At 52.4% G+C, this 13,491-nt stretch overlaps 1 protein-coding gene across 2 annotated transcripts in view; it reads right to left on the bottom strand.

Moving 5' to 3' along the window:
• Positions 1 to 3,608: 3,608 nt before the first annotated feature.
• Positions 3,609 to 13,491, bottom strand: part of ACE (angiotensin I converting enzyme) — a 20,668-nt gene continuing 10,785 nt past the window's right edge. For both annotated transcript variants that reach the window (XM_042914427.1, XM_042914428.1), the window contains 10 exons: positions 12,255 to 12,398; positions 11,909 to 12,100; positions 10,462 to 10,559; positions 10,087 to 10,259; positions 7,971 to 8,194; positions 7,512 to 7,656; positions 7,162 to 7,260; positions 4,859 to 4,981; positions 4,325 to 4,512; positions 3,609 to 4,131 (listed from right to left, as the gene is read on the bottom strand). In XM_042914427.1, coding sequence (XP_042770361.1) covers positions 3,902 to 4,131; positions 4,325 to 4,512; positions 4,859 to 4,981; positions 7,162 to 7,260; positions 7,512 to 7,656; positions 7,971 to 8,194; positions 10,087 to 10,259; positions 10,462 to 10,559; positions 11,909 to 12,100; positions 12,255 to 12,398 — 1,616 coding nt within the window. In that variant the 3' untranslated portion in view covers positions 3,609 to 3,901. The remainder of the gene's footprint in view (positions 4,132 to 4,324; positions 4,513 to 4,858; positions 4,982 to 7,161; positions 7,261 to 7,511; positions 7,657 to 7,970; positions 8,195 to 10,086; positions 10,260 to 10,461; positions 10,560 to 11,908; positions 12,101 to 12,254; positions 12,399 to 13,491) is intronic.

The raw sequence follows: 13,491 nt of genomic DNA, 5'->3' as shown, positions 1-13,491 counted from the left end.
CATGAAAACTCTCAAACTCAACAATGAGAAAACAACCCAAATCAGTGATAGGCAAAGGATCTGAGTAGATATCTCTCAAAAGATTATATACAAATGGGTAATAAGCACTTGAAAAGATGCTCCATATCATTAATTATTAGGGAAATGCAAATCAAAACCATGAGATACCGCTAGAATGGCTATTACCAAACATCAACCGTTGGCCAAGACATGGAGAAACTGGACCTGTGTAGAGTGCTACTGGGAACATAAAATGGTGCAGCCACTGTGAAAAAGAGTATGATGGTTCCTCAAAAAAATCAAAGGATTCCCATATAATCCAGCAATTCCAATTTAGGGTACATATTCAAAAGAATTGAAAGTAGGGACTTAGAGAGATACAGTGGTGCTGGTTGCCAGGACAATATGAATGCACTCAATGCCACTGGGCTGCATGCTTAAAAATGGTTAAAATGGCACATTGTATGGGAGGTACATTATGCCAAAACGTAAAAAAATACTGATCTTAGAGTGGTAAAAAAGAGAAAAAATAGAATCCATGAAGAATAGGCTTTTGTGAAAACACAGGGGATTTGAGAGAGAGATGTGAAAATGAAAAACAGTTATTAAGTTGGAACAATGAAAATCGCTCTGGCCAGGTTAAGCAGCAGGCTGGGATGCAGAACTGGGGAATCTCCTGGAACACAGGACAGAGGGAGAGATGAGAAATATGAGCAAGGATTAGGAGACAGAGGACAAAATGGCCCCAGGCAGCATCGGGGAAGAGTCCCCAAAGAGATGACTGGAAAGGAGGAGGGTGACGTTCAAAGAGATGATGCCTGTGTTTCCAGAACTGAGGAAAGCTGAGTCCCTCAGGTGAGCAAACTCATTGCGCTCCAGGGAAGTCGATGGTGCAGAAACCATGAGAAAGTTCCTGGAAGACACGGGAGATGTGAGTGTTCAACTGTCACCAGTGAGCTGCTCTGGACCTTTTCCTCTATCTGTCTAGTGAGGGGCTGATCTCTGCTTGGCTTTCCTGTTGTCACGGTCTGTGACTTGGGGAGGTGATGCATTTTTTTATAAAGAGAGGAAACTATATACTATAAGTTCTATATTATCTCACTTAATCTTTGCAGAAATTTAAGACGGTTTGTAAGAACCCTTTCGTAGGTGTCAAAATGGAGGCTCAGAAAATTGAATTCTCCAGGCCACTAAGGTACTATGTGCAGAGGCAGGATTTGACTCAGGCCTAGTCCAAAGCCACTGGATTCACTCATGTTAGAGCCAGGGTAGGCTGGAATGGGGGTGGGCAATTGGAAGAAGAGGGTGTTTGAGATATCAGAGAAACTGTCCAGCAACCATGCCTACCTTGGGCCCTCATAGTTAAGAGCTGCTGAGGAGTGATCAGCCGTCAGACATCAGCAGGTGCAGCACAGGGAAGGGCTCAGACTTCAGGGTCACTGGTAGAAAATGACAGAATGGCCTCTCTTTCTGCTGTCACCCCTCCTCTTCCTCTGCCTTCTTCTAGTTAGACCTAGCTGTACCCCCCTCACCCTAGGAGACAGTAACAGGAGTCCAAACAATTTTAATATTTCAAAAAGCCTAGGGGATAAGGCTGGTTAGGCTGACCCCCATGTTAAGTCTCGTTGCCCTCAGTCAGACCTTTGGATGTTGACTGCTTGGTGCCCTCATGCTCTTCCATAAGCTGTGACAGGCAGCATGAACCCCTGTGTTCACAAAGATAGGAAACGGCATTCTGACAATGACCTTTGTCTGGCAGACAAAGAGCTTTTGAAACGTCAGGCTGGGGATGGGGGTGGGGGGGAGTAATTAAAAAGTCTTTGGTGGTAGAATCTTAGAACTATTTAGAGGATATGTTTATAAATTCCATTGTCCTAACTAATCATAAACTCCTACCCTCTTGCATATCCAAAATACTTCAACCCCACATCCTGCTCCATGGAACAGGCCTGTACAACCTAGTCTATGTGCAACATGCACACTGACACATGCACACACAGATACACACCCAGACACAGACACACATGGCAGCTGGAGATTGGGAAGGCAAAAAAGCTGGACCAATGGATATTGGAGACAGATGTTGGGGGCTTGGCCTGGCTGAAGTCAAGGCATCAGCAAAGCCGGGAATAGGCTCTGATGAGGGGTCCTCACAGAGGGGCCAGGCTGGCAGTGGAAGCCTCTGGCCTTGGGCAACTGATCAACTTCCATTTCGCCAGGTTCTAGATTTGGCATTTGACTATCTGAAAAATCGATTGTTGTGTTAATTGGAAAAAGGATACACAAGCATAGATACACTGTGATCTCATTTAAAATATGTACCGAAGGGGCGCCTGATTGGCTCGGTCAGTTAAGTGTCTCAGGTCATGATCTCACAGTTCGTGAGTTCGAGCTCCACATCGGGCTCTCTTCTGTCAGCACAGAGCCTGCTTCAGATCCTCTGTCTCCCTTTCTCTCTGCCCCTCCCCCACTCGTTCTCTCTCTCTCTCTCTCTCAAAAATTAACATTAAAAAATTTTTAAATTAAAAATAAAATATGTACTGAGAAAAAAAAGTGGAAAGATATACAGTAAAACCTGGGATGGTAGGTCACTCGTTCTGCGAGTGTTCTGCAAGACAAGCAAACATTTGTAATAAATTTTAACTTGATAAATGAGAGATGTCTTGCAATACGAGTAGTACATGATGCTGAATGTCACACAATCACAACAGAGCCAATGGTTCTTGAACTTCACTTTGATATATGAGTGCTTTGGATTACCAGCATGTTTCTGGAAAGAATTATGCTCGCAAACCAAGGTTTTAATGTATACCAAAATGTCAGTGGTGCTTTTCTCTTGGTGTTGATATAAAGGGCTTTTATTGTCTTTATAGTTTTCTGTATTTTCCATATTTTCTATACTAAACATATAGATAAAAGTTATAAAAATGTCCCTCAAAATGCTACTTCCTCAAGCCCACATTGACTTTTTGAGGGAAGGCTCAGGGTGAGAGAATGAGCTTGGGGGAATGGGAAGGGGTGGCCTCTGGAAGTTAATCCCTGTGTGACTGCTAGCTCTTGCCAAGCTCCAGCATTTAGGGCCCTTCTCCATCTGGGGCGAAAAGAGTCTAGCCTTGGACCCCATGGGCAATACTCAAATAGCTCTGTCCAGTCATACAAGTAGACACGGAGCTGGTGCAGGCAGCCTGAGGTGACCAATGCGGTCAGTTCTGCACCCTCACTGAATCAGACACGGGCAAGGCGCTCTCCCCCTGGGACCCGGAGGAGAGCCAGAAGTCTTCCATCTAAAGGACCTGCCATTTATGGGAAAGCTGGGGCAGGGCTCCCGAAGCACGTGGAAATGGAAGGCCGGAAGCCCAGAATGTCTGCTCCCTCCCCCGTCTTCTTGGGTTGGTGCCGAGGCTGGGCAGGGGCTGCTGGCCACGCGGGACATTGGCTGACTGCCTGGGCTAGGGGCGGGTGCTGGGGCCAGAGCTCCAGGGCATTTTCCCAGGCTCTTCTTGGAGGAGGATGAAGATGTCCAGTGAAGTGACCCACTTGACTGCCAGGAGGTGGGAGAGTGTCCCAGTCCCTGTCCCTGGCTTCCCTATGAGGGACACAGACTCAGATGGGGGAGGCAGGTCCTTTAATTGTATTCACAGAGAGACTGGGAGGGGGCTCCATGTTAGGTGGCCTGCTGCCCAGGGACTCGGGGGCAGGGTCCGTGGGGGTTTGCGGTCTGGAGGGCAGATGGTCAGTACGGGACTCTAGACATGGTAGTGGGGGAATAGGGTGGGAGGAGGGGGGCTGGCTGAGGTGAGCCTCGAGAGGAGCAGTGGGTCCTCTGCCCACGCCCCCACGCCCCCGATCTGGTCTCTTGGTGGCAGAAGCTCCCCGGCAGGCCCAGCCCAGCCCGGTCATCTCAGGAGTGCCTCAGCTCCACCTCGGAGCCAAACTGGGGCCCATGGTGGGGCTGGTGGAGGCTGTGACGGCGGATGCTGAAGAGCCGCTGGGTGAGGACCAAGGTGGCCACCAGCAGGGTTACACCCAGGAAGAGCAGCACCCACTGGCCCACACGGGCCTGCTGCTCCTCTAGGTCCAGGCCCAGGAAGTTGACACGGCCGTTGCCTGGGACGGGGCCTTCTGAGTGAGCTGGGCAGGGAAAGCAAGGAGAGCAGGCGATGGGCAGGCTGTGGGCAGGCAGTGGGCAGGCAGTGGGCAGACGGATGGGCAGGGCTGGGGCTTGGTTAGGCTCGCTTCCCTGTTCTTGCTCTGAGGTCAGACTGCAGTCTGCCTGAACTGGGGAGGGGGCTGGCCTGGGGCTGAGGGGGATGGGGTGTGGTACCAGAGTTTGGTGTCCAGTTGTACTGAGGCCAGCCCAGCTTCTCCCCGTGCCGCCCATTTTCAGTGAGAAGCCAGTCCAGCAGCGGCTTGAAGTAGTTCATCATGGCGGACGCAGACATGTTGGTCTGGCCTGTGATGAGCTTCATGGCTTCTGGCCATGGCTTACTGAAGCCCAGTTTCATGGCATCCCTAGGGGAGCACCAGAGAAGGGACACAGAGTCAGTCAGAAGGACAGGTAGGGAGGCTTGCTGCTCCTGCCCCAGCCTAATTCCCGCCTTCCATGTCCCCTCTTCTGGCCTAAACCTCCTTTGGGATTGGGAGGGTTTGAGCAGGTCTGGGGGTAGGGGATGGGAATGGGGGAGGGATGGTTGGGGCCCAGAGGGCTCTAGTTCCCCATTGGGGTGGCACATTAAGGTCTGGCACAGGCTCCACCTGGGATCCCCAACCCAGACGCCAAAATGGCAGGTTTTCCCAGAAAAGCCCCACTGGGGTCAGAGCATGGGAAACGGTCAAAAGAAAGCCAGAAAAGACTCACGCCAGGCGCTTTCCTGCCTCCTTAGACTGGTAGATGTCACATGTGTGCAAGGGGCCCTTGTGGCCAGCTGCCTGACACAGAGCCTCGTGGAACTGGAACTGAATGACAAAGCCGACAAAGTACCTGGAGTGGAGGGAAGCATGGTGTGGGGTGGGGTGGCTGAGGACCTGTGCCACCGAGCCCCAGTTGCCCGTCACCTTCCACTGCAGCCCGGGTGTTGCAGGGAGCTCACCCTCTGGTCTTTAGGGTCTTCAAGGCTCCCTGTTCCCATGCCTCCCACCCGAGAGGCTCCTTCCACGTCTCGGGAGGACCTGCTTTGAGGAGCTCTGGGGATCACTCATGGGTGAGGAGGGTCAGGGCAGAGCCCTTCAAAGATTGGGCAGTTGCTTCTGAGGCAGTAAGGTCTCCATCCCTGGGGTGTATGCAAGTAGAGGCCAGGTGTTGCCTCAAGAACCACGCTTCTGGCAGGGTGGTTTGGGCAGGGAAGCCAGCCCAAATGATCCCCTTTATTCCAAACAGCAGGGATTCCCTGGTATAAATCTGCAGGTCAAAGCCAGAGCCACCTCTGCACTTGGTTCAGAATGTCCCAAACCAGCAGCGCTGGCCTCCCACTTTGAATGCTGGGCATAAGCCATGTGCCACTAACTTTCCTGGCATTTCTTAAAAGTGCTTTGCCAAGTTTGTTGGTCAGAATTTGGAATGTGTCTCCTTTGCCCACCCCTGCCCTGGAGAATTATCTACTCTAAGCTCAGAAGCTAACCATTCACTTGGGCCTGGCTTTCACATGAAAGTGAGTGCCAGCTTGCAAGCTGGGAAACCAGTGGAGAAGGAGATGGTAGCCCTCCTCACAGGTCATCCTGGTACATTGTCCAGGTTGGGCCTGTTCTAAGGGCCCTGGGATCCCCCTTGGTCCCCTGCCCACAGCTGCTCTCTGGAACATCTGAGAAGGCTTTCTCTCCTTTCCTACACAGTGGGAACACAATTCACCTGCCCTACACTTCTTTATTAGGTTCTGACTATATGCTGACATCATGCCGGGTGCTAGGTTGGGAAGGTGGGCACCATGAGCATGAGCCCTCCCCCACTGGGCTTCCAGGAACCACAGGTGGCAAGGGCTGGAAGTGACCAGAGCCCTCCCGGGACAGCCCTCCTTGCCCTCTGCCTTGCCTCACATGTGGCCTGGGCTATCTGCAGGTCAGGGACACACAGACCCTCCCCTCAGATGTCTCCAGACCCTTCTCTACCAGGAGGGTCCCAGACCCTATAATTACCCTTCCTAGCCCTCAGTAAGTGCTCTCCTGCAGCAGGCAGAAGGGAAGGGCTGGACATGTCTACACTCTGGCTACGTGACTCACAGCACTGGTGTGTTTACATGTCCCAGTTAAGAGTGTAACTTCAGGGGTGCCTGGGTGGTTCAGTCGGTTAAGCGTCCAACTCTTGGTTTTGGCTCAGGTCATGATCCCATGGTTTTGTGAGTTCAACCCCCACATCGGGCTCTGTGCTGGCAGCACAGAGCCTGCTTGGGATTCTCTCTCTCTCCCTCTCTCTCTCCCCTGCCCCTGCTAATGCTGTCTCTGTCTCTCTCAAAATAAATAAATAAAAACTTTTTAAAAAGAATATAAATTCATACTAGTGCGTTATGGCCACCATTTCCTGATCATGATCTATATTGGACAGTATGTTGAGAAGTTAAGTTCTGCTACAATTTTGTGAAATCTGCTACGATTTCACAGGTGCAGAAACTGATGCTCACAGACACTGAAAAATTTGCTTAAGGAAACAAAGAAGTGGAAACAAGATTTGAACCCAGTTCTGCCTGACCCCAGAACCCAGTTCTGCCTGACTCCATGCCCCTGAGAGCATAGCCTCCCAGTCCAACTGGGTCTCTAACCCTAGTTTTAGTGTGTAGAAGGTCTTCCAGGTATAATTCCAATTATATCACAGGCAATATGTTGAATATATATTAAAGAAATCACAATCTTGTTTAAAAACAAAATAAAACAAAACAAAACAGTGCTTAGCTCTGGTCATGGGTCATGGGTCATGGTTAATAATGTTAACTATCCAACCAAGGTCTTGTAACCATTAGCCAATTATAGTAGAGTTTCTGTTTTCAAATGCCTGGAGGGTAGAGGCTCTCATCACATCAAAAGTGTGAAACAACAATGAGCCTTGGTGGCAGGTAAGTGGCCTAGGCACAATGTGCCATGCAGCCAGGCCTCCCAGGTCACCGAGACAGGTAGCTCCCCACAGGGCAGTAACGGCACTTTGAACATTGAATAGCCTCCTCCCTTCCCCTTTACCTGATATAAGGCACACTTGAAGGAACGTGGAATTTGGCCCCTGGGTCAAAGTCCCCTTGAGCCCGGGCCACTGGGGGGCAGAGGCCCTGGTACTTTAGCCTGTCAAGGGGAAAGATGTTGGAGGGAGGGTTTGGGGAGAATAAAGTCAGGAAGGGTTGGTATTTTTGAGGTGAAGGGTGAACCTTGCCCCGGGGGTTCCACTGGACAGTCCAGATTCTGGTGTGCTGTGCCTCTGTGCACAATCACCCCCTGTGCACCTCATCACTTACACACACACTCACATATACAGATACCCATGGAGACACCCCCCCCCCCCCCGAACCCACACCCCCACAAGATCATTCTAGAACCTGAGGTTCCACCACTCTTGGTTGTAGTTCTCCTTGGTGATGCTTCCATCAAATACCCTCCAGCGCCACTGGTCGACAAGGTAGCTGAAGGGGACAAAGGCGATCTTGTCGAGTGCCATCTTCATCAGAAAATTGATGTCTTGCTCTGCCAAGGGAAGGGAGCCTGGTCACCAGATCTCTGCCTGCCTCCTGCCACGTCCCAGTGGCTCAGCCATGATGGGTGTGCGGTGGGTGGAGAGGGGAGGAGTGGGCTCTGTGCCTTTCTGGGTCTAGCGACCTGCCTCTTGGGCTGGTATGGGAGTTCCATCCTCCCGGCTCACCCTGCTGGTGGCCTCCTTATTCCCCACTGTTCTGTCCCAACCTCTGCCTATGAGCCATCAAGTCCCCTCTCCCAGCCTCCCAAGCTCACTGCCCCTTCTTAGTCCCTCTGCCCACCAGGACTTCCCATTCCTCTCTCACCATAGCCGCCACCCTCGCTACTCAGCAGGTTGATACTGTGGAGGTGCTTGGGGGTAGACACTGAGAGGGCCAGCACATCTCCAATGGCCTCGTGAAAGCCAGGGTTGGCACCCTCCCGGAAGGTCACAGGCAAGTCCTTGTACTGCATGAAATACTGTATGTGGCCCATTTCATGATGGGCCACCACCAGGTCCTCCATGTTCACAGTGGTGCACTGCTTGATCCTGGAACACGGGGGGTGGGGCAAAGGGACCCGCTGTCCTTACTGCATACAAAGCAGATCCCCATCAATGCTATATGCAGGGAACACAGCTTTATGGGAAGGAAAACCAAAGGAGGTATGGAATGAGCCCGAGAAGGAGGGAATCTGAGGGTCAGAAGCCCCTACAGCATGGTCATCCAGGCCATTCTTCTGCTTCCAACTTCTCTGAATCACTCCAGCCCTCACTGCCATGCTGTTTTCTGACTGTGCAAAGTACTTGCTCAAAAGGCATAACTGAGGCTTCACACTCAATTGTGATTAGCGCAGAACTTTCTAGAATGTGGATTCTGTGTTTTTCATGCACACATTTTGTCTCTTCCAAGACTTAGGTTTCCTGAAGGGAACAACAATTATTCTGAGCTTTTCTACATCCCATGTGCCCAACACCAGCAAACACATTCACCCAGGACTTTCGTGGTTAGGGCTGAAATGACATCTACAGAGCTGTCCACATCAGAGGCCCAACCTCGCCCTTCATCTTTCCTCATTCTCTTTTGTGAGCTGGTCAAATTCTCCCTTGGATATAACCAAAACCCTTCAGTTCAGTTGACCACATTTTTCTGCCATTGTATTGGGATGGGAAGAACCTCCTGGCATCCTGGTAACACCGAGGTTGGGGTCTGCCCACCTTCTCCTATGATTCCCCATACAAGGAAAACTCCCAAGAGAGTTCTCAACCCTCTGATTCTGTACATCCATCCCTACAGCTGCAGTCCTCATGCCTTTGAAGGAAGGGCCCAAGGATAGGCAATCCCGTGAACTCTGGCTGTTTTGTTCTAGTCTCTCTGTGTCCACTCTTACTAGAAGAAACTTCATCAATAGTGGCAGATCATCTTTGCCACTTCTCCCAAGAGGTGGGGTCTTCTTTTCCTTCTTTGCATCTGTGACTTGCTTCAGCCAAGAAAATGTGGCAGAAGTGACTCTGTGCCAGTTTTGGATTTAGCCTTTAAGAAACCAGGCTGTTCTTGCTTTCTTTCTGGGGGATGCCGACTGCCAGTAAGAAATCTGACTGACTGACTGTCATACTGGGAGGAAGCCCAAGCTAGCCTGTAGAAAGATGGTCCCACCAATCCCCAGCTTCTCCAGTCATCCCAGTCCGAGGACCCAACATGTGAGTACAGAAGCCAAATGAAGCTTCCTGTCCCAGCACGTGCCACATGGAGAAAAACTGAGGTACCCAACCAAGAGCCAGAACCAAGGCTCCAGACACATGGCCCCACTGAGCTACACCAGCATCTCCAGCCATCAGAGCTACCCCAGCTGAGGTCTCCATCATTGCACAGCAGGGACAAGCCATTTCCACTGCATGTTGCCTGCGTTCCTGACTGATAAAACCACAAATATAAACAAATGGTTGTTCTATGGCACTAAGTTTTGGGGTGGTTTGTGCATCTGTCTATGCAGCAATAGACAACTGTCCTCCAATGAAGGCAGCTTCTGAGCCTCTGCCAATGGTGAATATGGATCTGTGCAAAGCCCCCCATGTTCTCATGTACCTGTCTGTGTCAAGACACATGCACCCAGGAAGATGGCCTGCTGTAGGCAGAGGTCACTCCAGAATGAGGGAAGGCTGGGAAGCTCTCACAGTGCTCACCTAGCACTGGGACCTTGGGCACTAACCAAGCTAGTGAAGCTGGTCAGTGCTTGAGAAGACCCTCACCTCGTAGACAAGGCTCCCCTGCCAGAAGCCAATGGCCAACCCGAGGCCAGGCCCAATGTTCTTGACCTTTCATGCGAAGCTCTGGCCCCTGTACTTGTTTCTGCTCACTCTGGCTGAGGGGACAATAGTGGAAGCTGTACTTGGTTCATCTCCTTGCCCACTGATAAGGTCCCCTGGCTGCAACCTGGACACACCTGAAGTCCTTGCCATTGTAGAAGTCCCAGGCAGAGGCGTGGCACACTACTTCCCGCCCGTCAGTCGGCTTTTCTAGCATTGACTTGTTCCAGAACTCAAAGGGCACAGGCAACAGCCCCAGGGAGGTGAAGAAATTGTCCGCTTCCTCAAACATCCTTCTGGGTGTCCAGCCCTACAAGCAGAGGGAGCCCTGCCAAACCTGGGGCCTCTGGGGACAGACTGTGTACTGCGTCAGGGTGGAGGTTAGGAGAGGGCTCAGCCAGAGGGAATTCCTGAAGCAGAGGCCTTCTCCCACCAAGGCAGAGGTCTCCCCTCCCTTGTGCCTTGGGGTTGCCCTGGAGGAGCAGAAATGTGATGAGGGGCCCAGTGCGCACCTGCTTTATCATGGCCTCTGTGGCATCTATCTTGGGGGCTGAAGGGAAAGGCACCACCAAGTCATAGATGTTGGACCAGGTCTGAGCCCACATGTTCCCTGGAGGCAGGGAGGGGAAGAGAAGGCAGACAGAGGAGAGAGAGATGTTATTTCTTACACTCAACACCATCACCCATGGAGAAGGAACCAGATCCCAAGCCTTATGATCACAAATGTATCCCGAGCACCTGCTATTTGCAAACCGTGCTGGGATTTGACATACATTGTTTTTAGCCTGCACATCCAGCCCTGCTTTGAGTGCCAAGGGCTGAGTTCTAAGCCCCAGTTCTGCCCCCACTCTGGGGGCCACTTGGGCGTAATGCCTCCTTTTCCTGGGGTCTGTGTTTCTCAGTCATTGAGCTGATATCCGCTCCCACATCCTTGATCAAGGATGGCTGGTGTCTTGGGCTACAAGGACCCTAGAGACTGAGCAGGAACTAGACCCAAAGCTGGATGAGTTTCTGGAGTCTCCCTCACAGTTGGCAAATGGTCTGTGGCCCCGTCTGGCCTCTCTGCTCATAGTAACGAACCCCCCAGGGATGTGTTCTCTGTGGCTCGACAGGGACAAGAACCTGGTGGCCTCCGCTTTGCTCTAGTCCCTGCCAGACCTCACTGTCTTCCACTGCCTACTTCATTCATTCAGGGCATTTGAGTTTACAACCCCTGAAAAAATGAGGGTTCAAAAGTTGGGATGGATCTACACTCTCAATATTCTCTGTTCTCCTAATTCCTCTTCGCCTGAGTGTTGTCCTTCTAACTCCCTACTGCTATTTTTCCATCTGTCAGAATCTCTCATCTTTTAAAATTTTTTTTTTAATTTTTGAGGAAGAGGGTGAGAGCACACGTTTGAGCAGGGAAGGGCAGAGAGGGGGACACAGGATCTGAAGCAGGATCTGTGCTGATAGCAGCGAGCCCGATGCAGGGCTCAAACCGTGAGATCGTGACCTGAGCTGAAGTTGGATGCTTAACCTACTGAGCCACCAAGCCTTCCCAGAACCTCTCATCTTTCAAGGCTCTGCTCGTGTGCCACTTCCTGGGGGGGAGGTGCTCACTTCTCATTCCCGGCCCCTTCCTCACCACCCCCGCCCAAGCATCATGGGTCATATGGTCTCCTGCGATGATATGAATTCTGTCACTGCTCCACCCGTGGCGACCTGCACCGAGTGGCTCTGTAGCAAGTGTGCTAAATGCAAGCAAGGGGCTCGTCTCCCCGAACCCAGCTGCCACCCGGCCCCGGCCCCGGCAACATTCCCTCCAGCCTCACACCCTCACTCCCTCCACCCGATACACCATCGTAAGATCCTGCCCAGCCTGCCCTCTGCCATGTGGAGAGCACCGGCCCCACCTTTCCTCATCTGTGTCTGTCCCCCACCCCGCACCCCCGCCCCAGGCCCAGTCCCTGTGCTCACCCAGCAGGTGAGCTGGAATGGGGCCCTCCAGGTTGATGTGTTGGGGCCCGTAGTGGCGGTGCAGGGCCCGGCGCACGTAGGCGTGCAGGTTCAGGTAGAGCGGCTGCAGCTCCTGGTAGAGCTGCTCCAGGTCGCGTTCCAGGGTTGGCATCTCGTACATGGCTCTCCAGGAGTCACCTGCATCTTCGTAGCCTGCAGAGGGGGCACAGGCTCTCTCAACACCTGGCCATTCCCTGAGCACCCTCTGCCCCACCCCCTCTAGGACCTCCCTCTCACCAAGGTTAGGGGCTCAGAGGACCCCTCTGAGGGCCCCAGAGAGCCCGAGATCTTGGCCAGAGGGACTCACCATTGAGCTTGGCAGCCTTGTTGGCAAGTTCCACATATTTGGGGAAAAAGGGGAGGATTGCTCTCCCCACCTTGTCTCGCCAGCTCTCCCAGGCCCACAACAGATCTTCATGTTTCCGGGACGTGGCCATCAGATTCGTCAGATCTGGGGGGCGTGGGGGGTAGTGACTTGAGCCTCCAGCCCTGGGCTCACCTCCCACCTCCTATAAGGTGATCTTAGTCATAGGAGTTTGGAACTCGGATAAAATTGGTGAACTCACGTCAAAAGGCCTGTACAGGCAGTGAGTCTAGTGAAATGGGAGAAAGGGCGGTGCCAGTCCTACAAAGACTTACAGGGCGGGTGGCCCCAGGGCCACGCTGCACGCACACCACCTCAGGGTTGCAGCAGCCTTGTGGAGGGTGCGCGGGTTTGCACATCAGCGTTTTGGTGACATGGCGGGTCCCCCCAGCCAGGAAGTGGCCCAGCCAGGCACAAACGCAGACTCCAGGGCTGCTGCTCCCCACTGATTCCCTGCAAACCCCTCTGTGGGAGGGACAAATGGCTTGGCCGTCACAAGACCTGAGTTCCTATCTAGTCATCCACTGACCTGAAAATTACCTTGCAAGTCCCGGAACCCCCCTTCCTTTCCCTACCTTTAAACATTTTTTATTTATTTTTGAGAGACAGAGAGAGACGGAGTGTGAGTGGGGGAGGGGCAGAAGGAGAGGGAGACACAGAATCCGAAGCAGGCTCCAGGCTCTGAGCTGTCGGCACAGAGCCCGACGTGGGGACCGAACTCACAAACCGTGAGATCATGACCTGAGTCAAAGTCGGGCACTTAACCGACTGAGCCCCCCAGGTGTCCCTCCCTATCTTTAAAATGGGGATAATCCAGCACTCATGGGGTGGAAAAAGTCAAAAGGAAGCACAAGGCTCCTGAGCAGGGAGTGAGCCTTGTTGGTCGCTGAGTCCTCACAGGGCCCCGGGCACCTTTCGCTAACGGTTAGTGAACCGGACTGAATAAAAGGATTGCTGTGAAGACAGTACAGAGAGCCATCCCAACATCATCAGGGAGCCCGGAAGTCCTGGGTCTGTGTCCTGTCAAAGCCACGGGACTGTGCGTGTTGCCTCCTCAACATAGATTAAGTGGAGCTGACACACACCTCTCGGAGCTGGGGTGAGGACGGCCTGAGCTCATGTGTCATTTTGGAACCCTCACACAGACCGATGGTGGCTTCTCTTTCTGCCTGAGGACAGC

The sequence above is a fragment of the Panthera leo genome, chromosome E1 (assembly GCF_018350215.1).
Source record: "Panthera leo isolate Ple1 chromosome E1, P.leo_Ple1_pat1.1, whole genome shotgun sequence".
Lineage (NCBI taxonomy): Eukaryota > Metazoa > Chordata > Mammalia > Carnivora > Felidae > Panthera > Panthera leo.
This window is presented reverse-complemented; position numbering and strand designations above follow the sequence as displayed.